The sequence below is a fragment of the Mus musculus genome, chromosome 1 (genome assembly GCF_000001635.26).
Source record: "Mus musculus strain C57BL/6J chromosome 1, GRCm38.p6 C57BL/6J".
Taxonomy (NCBI): domain Eukaryota; kingdom Metazoa; phylum Chordata; class Mammalia; order Rodentia; family Muridae; genus Mus; species Mus musculus.
The window spans coordinates 19105369-19120701 of NC_000067.6; the positions used below are offsets into that span (position 1 = coordinate 19105369).

At 41.0% G+C, this 15333-nt stretch overlaps 1 protein-coding gene across 4 annotated transcripts in view; it reads left to right on the forward strand.

Annotated features, from left to right (window-relative positions):
- The window catches only part of Tfap2d (transcription factor AP-2, delta), a 70927-nt gene that overhangs the window by 2347 nt on the left and 53247 nt on the right, over positions 1-15333 (forward strand). For all 4 annotated transcript variants that reach the window (NM_153154.3, NM_001379074.1, XM_006495498.3 and 1 more), the window contains 3 exons: positions 2882-2942; positions 13462-13627; positions 13794-13912. In NM_153154.3, coding sequence (NP_694794.1) covers positions 2882-2942; positions 13462-13627; positions 13794-13912 — 346 coding nt within the window. The remainder of the gene's footprint in view (positions 1-2881; positions 2943-13461; positions 13628-13793; positions 13913-15333) is intronic.

The following is a 15333-nucleotide window of genomic DNA, read 5'->3' on the forward strand; positions in this document are numbered from 1 at the left end:
GGTTGTTTGTTTTCAGGAAATTGTTGGAATCATAAGCTTGAACCAAAGTTTCACAAGCATATCAGATTGCTGTGCCAAGCAAGTAACCCCAAATGACAGCCTCAAAACAGCCCTAATAACATAATCTGCACAATGCACTTGCCAAGGTACGGCCGTGCTTCTCTGTGCCTGAGCATACAGGAGCCCGGCAGCACTCTTTATTCTTTCCCTTCGGGTCTTATGTAAGATGCAACTCATTGTACTGTCAAAAATGAGTAAACAAAGGAAGTAAGACAAAGAGAGAGAAAGCGGAAAGGAGGAAAGGAAAGACAGCAGGCTGAGAAGAAAGGAAGAAGAGGAAGGAGAGGGGGCAGAAACAAATTCAGACACCTTAGAGGCCACCACTTCATCAAATCTCCTACTTCACACCGCTTCCACATTCGGTGCCAACAACAGAGTTTTTAATTAAGTGGTTCCATTGTCTTAGACACATTTCAGATCAATAAGCCCTGAGATCTAGACTAAGAACCCAGAAGAGTCAAACTGGAACTTTCTTATAGTGGAAAGTACACCTCTGCCCGTGGCAAGTCCTTCCTTTTTCTGTCTGCACAAAATCTGCCACCTCCACTTTCTCCTGACGACTGGGAAGATATTCCAGGAGCACAACTTGGAGACAGAAGAGATCCCTTGTTGCGCACAGAATATCTTGCCCCCTCCTCTACCCCTGAGCAAGAGATTAATTTTAAATTAAAGTGGGAGCCCTTACACTTACAACAAAGAGCCAGAATTACAAGATTCATGCACAAGAAAAAATATTTTACTCCTAAAACGTTGACCTTATACACTTATATTCACAAAATAATTTTATACGCTTAGGACTTTTTTTTTTTAACATTTTCCACAGGATCCCCTTATGTCTCAGGAGGGGGAAAAATCTGCCATTCAATGCTTAGCTCCACTAAAACCTATTTACTCCTTTTAATAGCCACGTCTGTTGCTGATTTTTTTGTATCTGTACAAATTTTTTTTTTCTGTGCCAGGCACAAAGCTGGGTATTTTTCAAAAGAGAGGATTAGAACATTTGCAAGCACCAGACAAAGGCAGAATCCTGTGTAAAAGGACACCGTAGTTTATCCAATTTTCGACTTAGTGCCATTCAACTGGTCATTTATGCAATGTCATCTGACCAAACAACATGTTTTACTTATGAGGGGGGAAGGTTTGTTAAGTGATGAGACCAAGGTTTGTTTCTTCTAAGAAAATCAGCATCCTAACAGTGCGCCAGAGAGAGAGGGGAATTAGTCCGCTTCCTTGGAAAGCTCAGTTTTCTTTACCTTTTACACTTGAAATCTCTTTTACAAATCTTTATTTCAGCCCATCTCTTATATATTTATTATTTCTTTTATTTTTACTACTCTTTTCAGAGTAATATTACTCATACTGAGGAAAAAAATCACTTTAAAATACTAGCTGAAACAGTGTGGCATATGATGTCTGCACGTGTGGTCATAATGACTTCTGTAGGTGTATGTCAGTGCATGAATTATAATATGTATGAATACTAGGACAAGCTTATAAATCGATAAAGTTATTCTAGTCCTCTGGATGTACTTGGCAGAATGAGACAGAAAGAACCACCGCTATATTTAAAACAAGAAGCAAAGAGAGGAGGGAGTGTGTGGGGAAAACCTGTCTCTCCCCTTTCATTTCTTCCTTTTTAAAACATTCATCAGCATATGCCTCATTTCAAATGCAACAAATGTAAATATACTTTTCCCTGCACAGAATTTTAAGTGAAAGTCCAATGGTTTGGAGGGCGGTCTAAGTCTGCCTAACAGATGCAAACGGTCCTGTGGCTTCGGTTCCATCTTTGAGTCTCCTAAAAAGATTTGCTATGGCCAACAAAGGAAACTGTCACACCTTTTCCCATCACCGCTCTAATTTATGCTCAGGCTCCAAGTTTTTTTTTTTTCATATTGATTTGATAATCACTTTAAGGCAGAACATTTAAAATAAGAAAGAACTGGTGAGTAGGTTGAAAAGGGGGGTCTTACAGGCTTGCCTCAATATGGTGAAAATGGGGAGGTAAAAGGGAGCCAGGGCTGTAAAGGTTGTTTTGTAAAGTGGGTTTTTATTATGCACCGACTCTCTCCGCATTTACTTAACTCTTCACGGGCTGTTGGATAGGTTAACACCCTTCAAGGCCTCTTTCATGTCCAATACCTCGTTTGTTTGTAAAGGAAAATGAGCTTTTAACACATTTTGATTCTGATGGGGGGACGAGACAGACACAGGGAGAAAATTTTATTTTTCTTAATAAAAAATTAGTAAACCCTTCCCAGTTTTCCAGCTCAAATGATCACACAGAACCTTGGGAACCTAGGGATCGGTAGGGAGTGAACCTGAAGGTGTTTCCTCTACCAGGCCCATTTTGGATAGGATTATGTGATGCTCCTGCTTTGGGGGTAAATGGAATCCTTCTAAGATATTCTGATCCCTCCATGTGAAATTCTTCCTCTTAGCTTCCAATCCCAGACTTGACACTTAAGCTATAATTTTCTTCACCCAGGAAGTGGTAAATATGCGCCTGTGTATATGCACTCGCTGAGACTCAAAGTGCTTCTCATTCTCTTACTCCCAAATGAAAAGCTCTTAAGCTTTCTAAAGTGTAATATTGGGGAGGGATGTGAAATGCATACCTTAAGATGAATAGAACTTTTAGATTGTAGGGTTTGGGGATATATATACTAAAACTCTGTTTGCTGTTAAGCGTGCTCCAGCTCTATGGTGCTTTGAATGGTCTCCTGAGAAGGGGTCAGGGATAGGCTAGTCTAAAATGCTTCACCCACATGGTCATGCCTATGATATTTGAATGCTTCTCTTTCTTTCTTCTTTTCTAAAGGGTTCCGTGGAAGCCCAGTGTGGGATTGTTCTCAACGGCCAAGGGGGGGTGATCAGAAGAGGTGAGTAGGAATATCTTGGTCTCAAATATTAGTTTCTAGACTGTTTCTTTGTTTTGAAGATCTGGGGAGACTTGGAAGCATCAGATTCTTTGTCTGATTATTAAGAAAGGAATTATGTTAGTCAGTTATTCTAGGTCCATACAGGCGTATCTACATTAAAAAGCCTCCTTTCTTCCATTGACACTTAAGTGCTAGGTGAGCCCCACCTTTGCTGGGGACTCTCCAATACTCCTCAGAGCATGGGACAGCATCAAAGTTAGGGAGAAAATTACTGGGATTTAAAAAAAAAAAGTTTTCACACTTCTTTTCCTTCACCCATACCACATCCTGGAGCAGGATTTCTGGTTTCTTTTAGACCTAATGTGCCAGCCACAGCCTGAGTGTTTGGGGTGATGGTGTCAGCTATGGGCCTTAAGGGATTCTGTGAAAGGCTGTATCATTGACGCTTTCCAGGAGGCTAATGAGTCACCAATATTGTAACTGCCTTATTATTATTTTTGAAACGTCCAGAACATTTCTTTCTTCAAGGGAGGGTGGGAGGAGGAGGTAGTGTTAATGTTAAGTGTACTGGATAAAGCTTTCTTGTTCCCATCTGTTGAGGAAAACATCTGAATCCAGAGAGTTACCCATAGCATTGGAAAGGGGGGTGAGGGGAGAGAAGAGAGCTGTTGCATTCAGCTGAGGCACTGAAGGGAGCTGTATCTCAGATGTTCCATTTTGACAAAAGGTTTTGAACTATGACATTCACAGGGCCTCAAGGCAGTACAGATTTTTACTGGCTTTGCTGCTTAACTGTACCCAGAGCCTCTGAAGTTTATTTTTCTAGCATGCCCAGTAACCCGAGGAGCGCATGAGGCAAGAGGGACCAGCTGTTATCCCAACTTCATACGAATTAATAAGACAGCCTATTCACCAAAACTAATTCCTGCTTCAGGGCCACAGTTGTCTCTAGTAACCAAACTGCTAAACTTCTGATGGTACCAAATAGCTCCCTTAGACCATCTCCATTATTTCAAAGCTAGATGAATGATTTGCTTTTGGGGGTGGGGGGTTGAGAAATTCACTCTTTGAAAACAGTGGAATATTTTGTGTGAAAACACAGATTTCATGACCCAGGATCCACTATAAACATTAAGAGAGAAAAGAAAGGAAGTTTATCTGTTGGAACTTGGCTGCTCCAAAAGTGTGTGCCTGCACTGTATTTTGAGTTTAAAAGAATTACTCGAATCTGTTGTTTCACACTTTTGAGGCTTCAAAGCTAGTTTTTAGCATATAGATATCACTTCTTATAGATATTTAAAAGAGATACTATTAAGCTTTCCAGTCAGGCCTGAATTCAGCCATATTGAAATTATATAAAACAGAGACAAGTTTATAAATGTTAAATTTAACCACTAATAAGTTTTGGACAAATAAAGCATACACCGTGAAAAGGTGGGGGGGAGGGGGGCTCTCGGTAAGTCTTGCTGATTGGGGTTTGTTGGGAAGGAAAAACAGTAAAGGTGTGGCCAAGCGCTCAGGGCGCACAGGCACAGTGGTGCTGAAGGACAGCGCCACTAATTAGGGAGCGAAACCGGCTGCTAGCAGAGAGAGCTTTCCGGCGCACTTAGTATATTCTATTTCGTACTTGCTAAAATGCCTCTCTCAACGCTTGACTACCACATCCAAACGATTGTAGACAGCTAAAAGGATGAATTCCAGGTTGGACGCTGGAACTGTAGGTGCTCTGGAGTCAATAAAGTTTCCGGGGACGGCCTTTCATCTGGCCATCCAAAAGGAGCTAAGCTTCGAGGTGTCTAAAAGATGCAAGTGCGCTTTTCATAACGCATCAGAAGTACGGAAGTGGAGTTCCTCGGGTGATGTTTTCTTGTTCTTGTGCAATTCAGTACATATTTGTTTCACATTTAAAAATCCTTTTCTTAGCCTGGTATTTTAAACCAAGCGTTGATTGTTTAGGGGAAAAGTGCAATTCCCAAGGGAAAGGACCTGGAAATTTGGAGTTAAGCACCATCAAGATCTGTAGCCCCCCACCTCTGAGTAACTCAGATCCAAGCATCAGAGTACGTTTGTCCATTTTCGCATGTCTTACAGGAAGGATGGGAGCAATCTGGACTCTAGAGAGATAGGGGGCAGGGAGAGTGTTTCCTGACTCTGTAGCTATCAACGTGCACAATATCCAAATGGATAACAAGGACTTTTATATTATATCAGTGCTGCAAGTCCCCTCATGTCAAAAGACCCAGAAAACACCTTCTCTTTATTGGCATGGTTGCACACAGCGAACTCTTAAATCAATAACTCAGCTTCTCTCAGGTTCATCAGAAATAGAACATGTAAGTGTTAAGCTATTCCCTTCCCATCCCCTCCTATGGTGACAATACCCGTTCCTTTTCCAATCTACACGTTACAGGCCATCCTCTCTTAAAGTAGTCCTTTTGTTCCATCATTTTCTTTCTTTTATTAAGTTCTTGGATACGTCTATATTCCTGATGGTATCCAGCATTTACAATATTAGGAAAAACATATTTACTTCTCAAGACACTCCCTCTCAGGGTGTGACTTGAGTTAAGATACCACCTAGGTGTGCAACATGAGAGAGTGTAGAAAGAAGCTGGTCTGACTTGGAGATGGGTGGAGAGATGGGGAGTCATTGGTCCCTAAATTTGTAGTAAAAAATAAATGTTATTTCTCAGACTCACTTTGGTGTCAATTACATTTTTCCCCCTGTAAACGAAGGCTTGATAACCGAAAGATAATGTAGACAGACCAGGGAGGCAGCAGCGAGGTAATTACCACCTAGATAAAATATTTGCGGCCGCCTCAGAGGCCCGCTCCCCGCGCGCTCACTCCCGGTTAATGGTGTGCTCGATTTTGCCCGCAGCTCAGCCACTCAGACCATCAGAACCAATAATCTTTACTTTACCCTGCACTCGCGTATCGATAGCTTCTTTCGCCTCCGGCGTTGGCTTTGATATGTTAATATTTCTGAGTAACAAATTCTGCAGAGATCATATTAATGTTGTTCGTACAGAGTGGAGCTTTGCCTTCGTTGAATATTCAGACAGTGGGTTTCAAAAGGCATCTCTCGAAGAAACGGGGCTTCTATTTACAGGAGTCGCCTATGTTTTTAATCATTAAAAAAAGAAAGAAAAAAGAAAGAGAGAAAAAAGGAAAAAAGAAAGAAAGACCCACTTCTTTTTTTCCTGGTGACTCTTCTGAGGCGACCTGGGGGGCCCCTCCCGTTTGTCAGACACCCAAGCCCTTTTATTTCTCACAGAGTATTTAATAATAAAATAATGATGAGGACCTAGACGGTGACTAAGCTAATCATGAATGGGTTCATGGTGGAATCGCGATATGGGGTTCACTTGAATAAAGGGCTCTAGTCTTCACATACTTGAGGAAGGAAGATAAAAACACTCAGAATTCCTGTATGTGGGTGGAAAGTGACATTTTGGCCCTGATCTCTTTTGTGAAGTCGGGATGGCAAACTGGAAAAAAAAAAAAAAAAAAAAAAAAAAAAAGGTGTGTGTGGGGGGGGGTTGGAGGATGAAAAAAGTGTAGAAGGGGCAGCGCCCTTGTTTCACTTTGTGATCATCTCCTCTTGCAGCCCCAGGCTAATTTCCAAAGCTTAAATACCACTATAGCCTCTGGGCCACGCTGAGTGAGAACCCACTGGCCACTTGCAGTCACAAGCACTTTCCCAATTGCCCTTGGCTACACAAAATACAAACTACTTTGAATCAAAACATTGTAGGGGGGGGGAGGAATTAATATAATTTGAACTCTGCATGCTTTAAGGGAGCAGGAGTGTATCAGATCGCTGAGGTGAGTCACTAGCCAAGACTTAGGCATTTATACTGATGCAAACATTGTCCGATCTGATTTAATTCTTTTTACAAAATGCAGTCGCTCTTTCTACCAATAATGGATAGGACAGAACTGACACTTCCTGTATTTTTTTGTGGACCTCAAGGCAAGGCGACTGGCTTGCTCTTCCTCCTTCCTCGAAAGGACAAGCTCCTTGCTTTGGTTTTTTTAGTACTCTCCTGGGCCTTTGGTTGGACCTTGGGATCACTCCTTCTTGCAGCCATCGGAAGGAGCAAAATAGAAGGTATCTTACTCTCTCCTTCCCTTTGTCAACGTTCCATCAGTGAGTGGCTTCCTGAGTCTCTTGTAGTTATGCTGGCTCAAACTCATCCATCTCTTTGGTTCTTCCACCCTTTCGAATGAAAATAGAGCAGATGACACACTGGAGACTTTATGGGCCTCCTTAATTCTAAAATGCACATACATAAGACTTGAATTCAATCTCTTTTCTGTGACCTCCAAAAAAACACATGCTCCAAAGCATGGTTGGTTTGTTGGATAGTTATTTTTTTCTGAGAAAAGAAGGTGCTTTGCTACTTCCCCCTCCTCCTCTCCCTCCTTCTCCCCCCACCCCATTCTTTCCTGCTCAGGAAAATCACCAGGACCCAAAATGAATCCCTGAATCCCTAAAGACATACCAGGACACACAATGAGACAACAGCAATCTATCTGGTACCCAGTTCCCTTTCTTTTGTTTGCTGAATGTAGCTCTGGCCTTGAAAATAAACGACAGCTATTTGATGTACTAACACCTGTAAAAGCACAGTCTTCCTTCGGAACCACATATTATGCTGCTGGCACACCTCAAAGGCCTGCGTGATGGGAGCTAAGTCCCCACCTCTTTGCTGTTTGAATACAATTAATATCTGCTGCCATAGAGGGAGGGGCTTCACACAGGCAAGGGTAGAGACTTGGTAGAGGGAAAAAGTCTAGAGGGGGAAAACAGACCAAAAAGATCCTACTCCACCTATTAGACAAGAGTACCTCAAGGAAATGAAACCGAAAAACAAACAGGGACAGGAAACTCTTACTACCGCTTACACATTTTAATGTGTCAAGGAAAAATAAAAAGAGCGATCACTGGAGATGAAAAAGGGGAGGAAAAAAAATCCCTACCATTTGTATTTTTTTTTTCATTTGAATTGTAAACATCTGTTTGGCTGTAAGGCGAACGGAACATTTATTTCAGCTCCTAAAATTTAGTCTAATTATGTCAACACCAATGTTTGGCAGAATGGGGCGGTGCTGAGGTGCTACGACTTAGCTGCGCTCTGAGGCCTAGGGAGCTGAAGCAAGGTAGAAAGTATTGATCACACCTGCAGAGGCTCCAGGGAGCCTCTTGGCACAACTGGGTGTGTTCTTAGGGGTTGTTGTGACATGGAAAGTCCTTAGCGATAATCACTGTTTTTGTTTTTAGTTTTTGTTGTGGTTGTTTGTTTGTTTTTTGTGTGTTTTTGTTTGTTTGCTTGTTTGTTTGTTTTTGCTCTGCTCTACAAGTCTGGGGTGAGGATAGGTTTATAGCGCTTAGCTTTCCATTAGGTATATGGTACAAACTATGGGTAAATGAATATACAACTACACTGCACTGATCCTGTGATGTGGCAACTGTTCACCACAGAGTTGATGTTGGGTACCATTACTCAGGCTGCTGAGTATGCATCTGTCCACTTCCTGTGACACCTCATCAGCTAGAGAGGGAAGTAGAACAGGTGTGAACACCTTCCATTGTTGAAGAGATGAATTGAGGAAAAAAAGGGGTGTTCTTGCTAATACAGCAAGTTCCTTTTTATCACCAGTGGGTTTTTTTTCCCACCAACCTATGGTCTTAATACAGAAGGATAGATCCCCCAGACTCACCAGGAGAAATGAAACTCCAGCCTTCTTCAGGCTATAGATCATCCCTAGTATGAAGGACAGTTTAAACCTGTGTTCTTCTGTGCCAGGGGTGCTCATAGCTACAGGATTTGGCTAACTTCTTTCTGTTACTTAGACAGAACTGTGTTATTTATTTATTTATTTATTTATTTATTTATTTATTCATTCATTCATTCATTCATTCATTCATTCATTTAAAAGAAGGACCTAGACAAATATTCTGGAGATGATTCTTGACTGCCTATGTAGTTACTCACTAGAATCTACAGATCCCTAAGAAACAGTTCTCTCCAAACTTTCTAACACTGACCTCCTTAGAAATACTGCTTCTCTATGTATATTGCTTCTCTATCGGGAGGATGAGAACTCCTGAGAAGTTCTGTACGCCCTATCTGGCTCTGTCAACAAAGGCATTCCCAGGTGGATTGCTGAAGAGAAAATCAGTATTTCCCAATATCTATAAGAGCTGGGGGGGGGGGCATCAGAGGTACCAGGATGACCTTGAGGGGGAACACAGAATAACTACTGTTGATGGCTTGGTGCGATCCACTTCTGATTGTCCTCTGTTTTCTCATCAACACTGTTGGTCTCAGTTCCCTTGGCTAGGTTCTACCATGTCACTATTTCCCTTACAAATACAACACCCAGGTTACATGACTTTATTTTTTTTTTTGTCTGCCCTCCTGGAAAGTAACCCACTGGGAAGAAAGATATCAGGTTCCCCAAGTTGATGTAAACTCTACAAGTTGCCCAATCTTTAGCTAGAATAAGAGAGTTCCCCAAGGCTGCAACGATGCCACGTATCAAAGCAACAGAAATTCCCTTTAAAGATTCCGTGACATAAAAAATAAAAGAGTGTAGAGTTGATGGATAATCCTGAATACAAAATAAATCCTTGAGGCAATTTGTGTGTGCATAAAGTACATTCTTAATATGCAGCCCATGTAACTTACCTAGTACATACTATTTTAGCATAAACCAGAAGCCCAAGATGGATGGAGGAGCAAAAATACTCAGGGCCTGTAGAGTTCACAGATGGCTAGGTAGTTTACCCAGAGAATGTACTGGGAATGAATAGTTGTTCTCAACCAAGCCAAAGGGTGATAGATTCTCAATGCAGGCAAACTAGGTTTAATTCATCTTTCAAAATTTATAAAGATGTTTTTTCTCTCTAAACTGGGTTTCTAGCCAATGGATTACCAAGTATAAGAAACGTCTAAATTGTACTGTCCCACTCTTTCCTAGCCGGAGGGAAATGCTCAGACACTTAAGACTAATTCTTTAGGATTCCTCTTTCCAAAATACTGGCTATTGTACAAGGAGAGATGCTCAATGTTATGTCTGCTTCTGATTCATAGTGACTGGGGGAGGTAGAGGCCTTCTTTTAGGAGAAGAGTAGATGGATATTGTATATTCACATTTATCTTTTATTGAAATTACCTTGAGTTAATTTCATGAGCCTTTGGATCATTCAACTTTTGAGAGGTGACTCTCATTTCTTCTTAAAGACATTTTTTTATCTATAAGTACAAAGTACAATAATTAATTAAAGTGACTAAGTGGCTAGATAAGAATCTGTGAAATCTTACTAGCATTTTTGCTATAACTATTACTTTTGAAAACCTGAAAAAATTCAAAGTGGGAAAGGATTAGTAAATGTGCATTTTCTACCTGTTCAAGAAGGTAATTTGCAGTTTTTTGTTTGTTTGTTTGTTTGCTTGTTTTTACTTTAAGACGGGGACTTTAGTTTTACAATTGACAGAACTTCTGACCTCTTAGTCATTAAAACCTAGGACTTGTTTCCAGAAAATGGCATGAGGAATTTGTTGCAATGGACAGAAGATTTAGCCAAGGATGCCTTGGCATTGTATCCTTCCCTCTTTTATATCAGTGAAACACTAGGGCTTATAAACTAGTTCAAAATCATTAAGGGAGGAAGGCCTTTGACTATTGGAAATTTCAAATGGAACTTAGGTAGGAGGTTATTTAATGGAGCACAGGCAACTTCTCAGTGGCTATGCTACTGAAAGGACTAAAATCCATTCCCCAGGACCCATTAGTTGACAATAGTTCCTTGGAGACAGGGAGGCCTCATGAATGGCTCCCTTGCCCGTACTCTGATAAATAGTACCCTACCTATGTTCACTATAATTAAATACTAAATTCAATGGATAACACAGAGAGAGTAAAAGCAGGGAGAAAGAGAGAATGCTGATCAGGGAAGGTAATAGGGGCAAAAATGACTACAATTCATTAGGAATGTGAATGCAACTGTCAAAGAAAAATATATAAGAGAAAGAAAGAAACATGGGTCCTTTTAAAGCTGCTCAGAAGAATTTTAAACACCACAGGGATGTAAATATTTTAATATTATTTCTTCCAGGTAGGGAAGAGATCCTTTTACATATTTTAGTGTCCTTCCAGGTTTTCTTAGGTGATGTGTCCAGGGGACACCCCTGAGACTGACAATCAGAGAGAGTGTCCTTGCTGTAACTGCTTCTCTGTATTTATTGGTTGAAGATAATAGGGGCATATTCTAGCCCAATACTTCTCAGACTTTAATGGGTCTGAGCAGTATCTGACTTTCTTTGAAATATTGCAGATCAGGAGCCAAGATGGGATCTAAGGTCTCACCCTTGGTACAAGTTTCTTCCTAGAAACCCGATATAGATCTTACTCTTAGGAAATGGATTTTAGACAACACTCATCTGCATTTCTCCTTTTCTAATTTCGTATTTCTCACTTTCTTTCCCTCACTGTCTTGTTTTTGGACAAATAACTTAAGCTTACCTACAACTAATTCGAGAGAATTAAAAAAAAATGCATGCTCAAAAAAGACAGTTGTGAAGGACTAAAGAGGTAGCTCTCAAACAGAACCTGGATTCCTTTCCAACAACTACAGCAAGCAACTCACAATTGCCCGTGACTCCAGTTCCACAGCATCTGACACCCTCTTTTTGCCTCCTCAGAAAATCTTTTTTTTTTTTTTCCTTAAGAAAAGACCCAGGAGGTGGTGGTGTATACCTTTAATCCGAGCACTTGGGAGGCAGAGGCAGGCAGATCAAGGCCAGCCTGGTCTAGAGAGAGAATCCCAGGACAATCAAGGTTACACAGAGAAACCCTTTCTAGAAGAAAACCACACCAAATCAAGACAATAAGACAAACAAACAAACAAAGAAAAAGAAACGGGGAAAAACAGTTTTGAATGTGAATTTGGCAATGAACCTTGAAAACTATGCCCTCAGAGGTCTTGGAGCATATGAAAGTATCCTTACATCCCAAGATCCCATCATCTTTGCAAGGTAGGCTTTAGTGGAGGGTTTTTGCAGCAAGTTAGGAATTGGACATTAAGAAACTGTGACCAGTGATGTTCCACTTTGAGTCTCCAAGTGTGTTTTAGTCAGTGGGAGCTGCCTTAGGTTAGGGAATGGAGTGTGCTATTTCTATGGGAATGTAAGGCTCAAGAGGCTCTGACAAACTTGGAGTTAGAGATCTCCTGCTCCAGTAATTCTATCATGGCAAAATGCTCCCTCTGGTGATGCTGCTCTTACTGGTTACTGATGCAGTGCAGCCTAGTGGCAGTGATGAAGCAGCTATCATACGCATAGTAGTCATATTTAACACAGTTGACGGGCTGACACGGAACTTTATACTGTGTTCGATACTTGTGCTGACAGTGCAGATTGAAGTACGCTGCCCAGATTTGATGGGATTGTCACCTGCATTTTTTTTTAATTTATACTTTCTAATTTTTTTTTAAATTTTAACTTCAACATCTCCTTTGCATTTTCCCTTTTTCTTTTTTTTGCGCATTTTATTAGATATTTTCTTTATATACATTTCAAATTTCAAATGCTATCCCGAGAGTTCCCTAAACACCCCCCCCCCGCCATGCTCCCCTACCCACCCACTCCTGCTTCTTGACCCTGGCATTCCCCTGTACTGGGGCATATAATCTTCGCAGGACCAAGGGGCCTCTCTTCCCAATGATGGCCAACTAGGCCATCCTCTGCTACATATGCATCTAGAGACACGAGCTCTGAGGGTAGTGGTTAGTTCATATTGTTGTTCCTCCTATAGGGTTGCAGACCCCTTTAGCTCCTTGGGTATTTCTCTAGCTTCTTCATTGGGGGCCCTGTGATCCATCCTATAGATGACTGTAAGCATCCACTTCTGTATTTGCCAGGCACTGGCGTAGCCTCATACGAGACAGCTATACCAGGGTCCCTTCATCAAAAACTTGCTGGCATATGCAATAGTGCCTGGGTTTGTCATCTGCATTTTTGATGATGAGCACGTGATTTTGATAGTGTACATAAAGGCTGGAGACTTTAGCTCATGGACAGGTGAAGGAAGAAAGCAATTTATAAACATTTTGGGGAAAGAAAAGCACACATCACAGGTTTCTGTCTCTTCTGGGTATGTGCACAAGCACATGTAACTGTAAACCAATAACTACTTTTCTGAGGCTAAGTCTTGATTTGGGGGCATTAATGTACGGATGCATTTCTTGATGTATGAATGTTAAAATTAATAATATAGAGGAGACCTATGTTCTAGAAGGTGCTGATTTTGTCTGGAATGACAGTGGTACACATAGATTCATTTTATGTGTGATACACAAAATCCTAATTAGTACGTGAAGAGATATCTTCTGAGTAGATTGAAATATTGGTGGTTAAACAAGTGTTGCCACACATCTCTTGATACGGCCTGCTTCTCACAGAGCTGTACTCTTTCACTATTATTAACATATACATTTTTCTCTCCCAAGGTGGCACCTGTGTAGTCAACCCCACAGACTTGTTTTGCTCAGTTCCCGGTCGTTTGTCTCTTCTCAGTTCTACTTCCAAATACAAGGTGACTATCGCTGAGGTAAAGAGGCGCCTCTCACCACCCGAGTGCCTCAATGCTTCACTTCTGGGAGGCATTCTGAGGAGGTAAGCTGGAGCTGTGCCCTGCTGTCCTGTCTCTGGTAACCGAGCTGATATCACTCCATCTTTTTATATTCTATTGAATGTAGTATTCCCTGCGAGGTCAAGCTGTCTCACAATTTCTTCAAAGTGTTGTTGTCTAACCAAACGACTTTTATTTGAATTTGGACAGAGCAAAATCCAAGAATGGTGGTCGTTGCCTGAGAGAAAAACTGGATAGGCTTGGCCTAAACTTGCCAGCTGGAAGACGGAAAGCAGCCAACGTTACCTTGCTCACTTCTTTAGTTGAAGGTATGACTTTCATGTTCCTCGAGGAACTACTAAAACACTGGTTACACTGCTGCAAGCCTTGGTTAATTTGACTGTTTTACAGCAGGCTTGTTAAGGGTAATAGTTAACAATTGTAGGAGAGTTTCCTGATTAAATTTGACAATAATTAACTTTGCCTCAGTTGAAAACATAGCTAATTCGTGGGATCAGTCAATCACCATACTGATCTTGGCAATCATAGGGAAGACGGAATAAAGCAGTGGAAGATGTGTGATACTTCTCCAAGTGTTTCTCGGATAACAGCAGCAAAAACCTGGCCACAGTCTTCTCTCATTATTAGCTTAGGGTCTGAATGAATCTAGTTTAATCCATTGCAACTCGGTACAAGATCCATTGGATAAACAACCTTAGGAGGCTGATAATGTTATTGGGCCTGAAAGCAGACTTCATTAAACATTATAGACAACCTTGACAGGGCTTTACTGAGGGGCTCTAGCAGATTTGGCACTCAGTAGAGAACTGCCTGCTTCTGACTCCCAAATACTGCCATTAAAGGTGGGAACCACCATCCCTTGAAGCTTGTAGATATAATTAAAGCACATTAAATCCGTGTCTCAGAGAGGGTAAACTGAGTCAGGCAGAGCTTGGGATTAGGAAGTGCTACACACAAGGAGATGGAAACATCCTGCCAAGAGTTGCTGTTTCTCTCCTATTTTCTCCTTTGTTTCTTCTGAATGGACTAAACTGTACATTTTCATAAACTCTTCTGCTAAGGAGCATTTTCATGGGGTTTTGAATGCCAGAGGAAAACTCTTCAAAACAAAATCTAGAATACTATTGTTTTAAAGACAAGTGGTGGATGGCATCTTTTTCTTGACAAGTGTTCTAAGAACACATCTGTGAGACTTTAGGTGCACCAGTTAGCTTCTGTCTACGATGCTATGGGGCATGGGGAGTGAGAAGCATAAGTTATCACACTGACTTTTCCCACAGTCTAAGTGTGAAACATCTATTTGTTTAACATTAGGAATTTCTATGATTGTAGCCAGACACTGAGCGCACAATAGTAATCTAGCATATAGGAGAGACTGGTAGGAGGCCAGCCTGGACTACATAGTTATTTCCAGTATACCTTTGGTTACTAAGCAAAATATTTTTAACATAACAAACAAACAAAACAAAACTTAAAGGAAAATATATTGACTGTATTCTTAACATTTGTCTTGGCAAAAATAGCTTTATTAATTCTGTAATCAATAATGTAATCAAAATTGTCTTTGCTTCTGTTTTCATTAGCTGGTTTTGGTTTTGTTTAGTTCAGTGTTTTTAAGGTAAGGTCTCATGGTATAGGAAACATTAGCCTGAAACATCAATCCTCCTGCCTCGACCTCCTGAATGATTAGATTATAGGTATCCATCAGCCAGTTCAGCTTCGTAGCTGT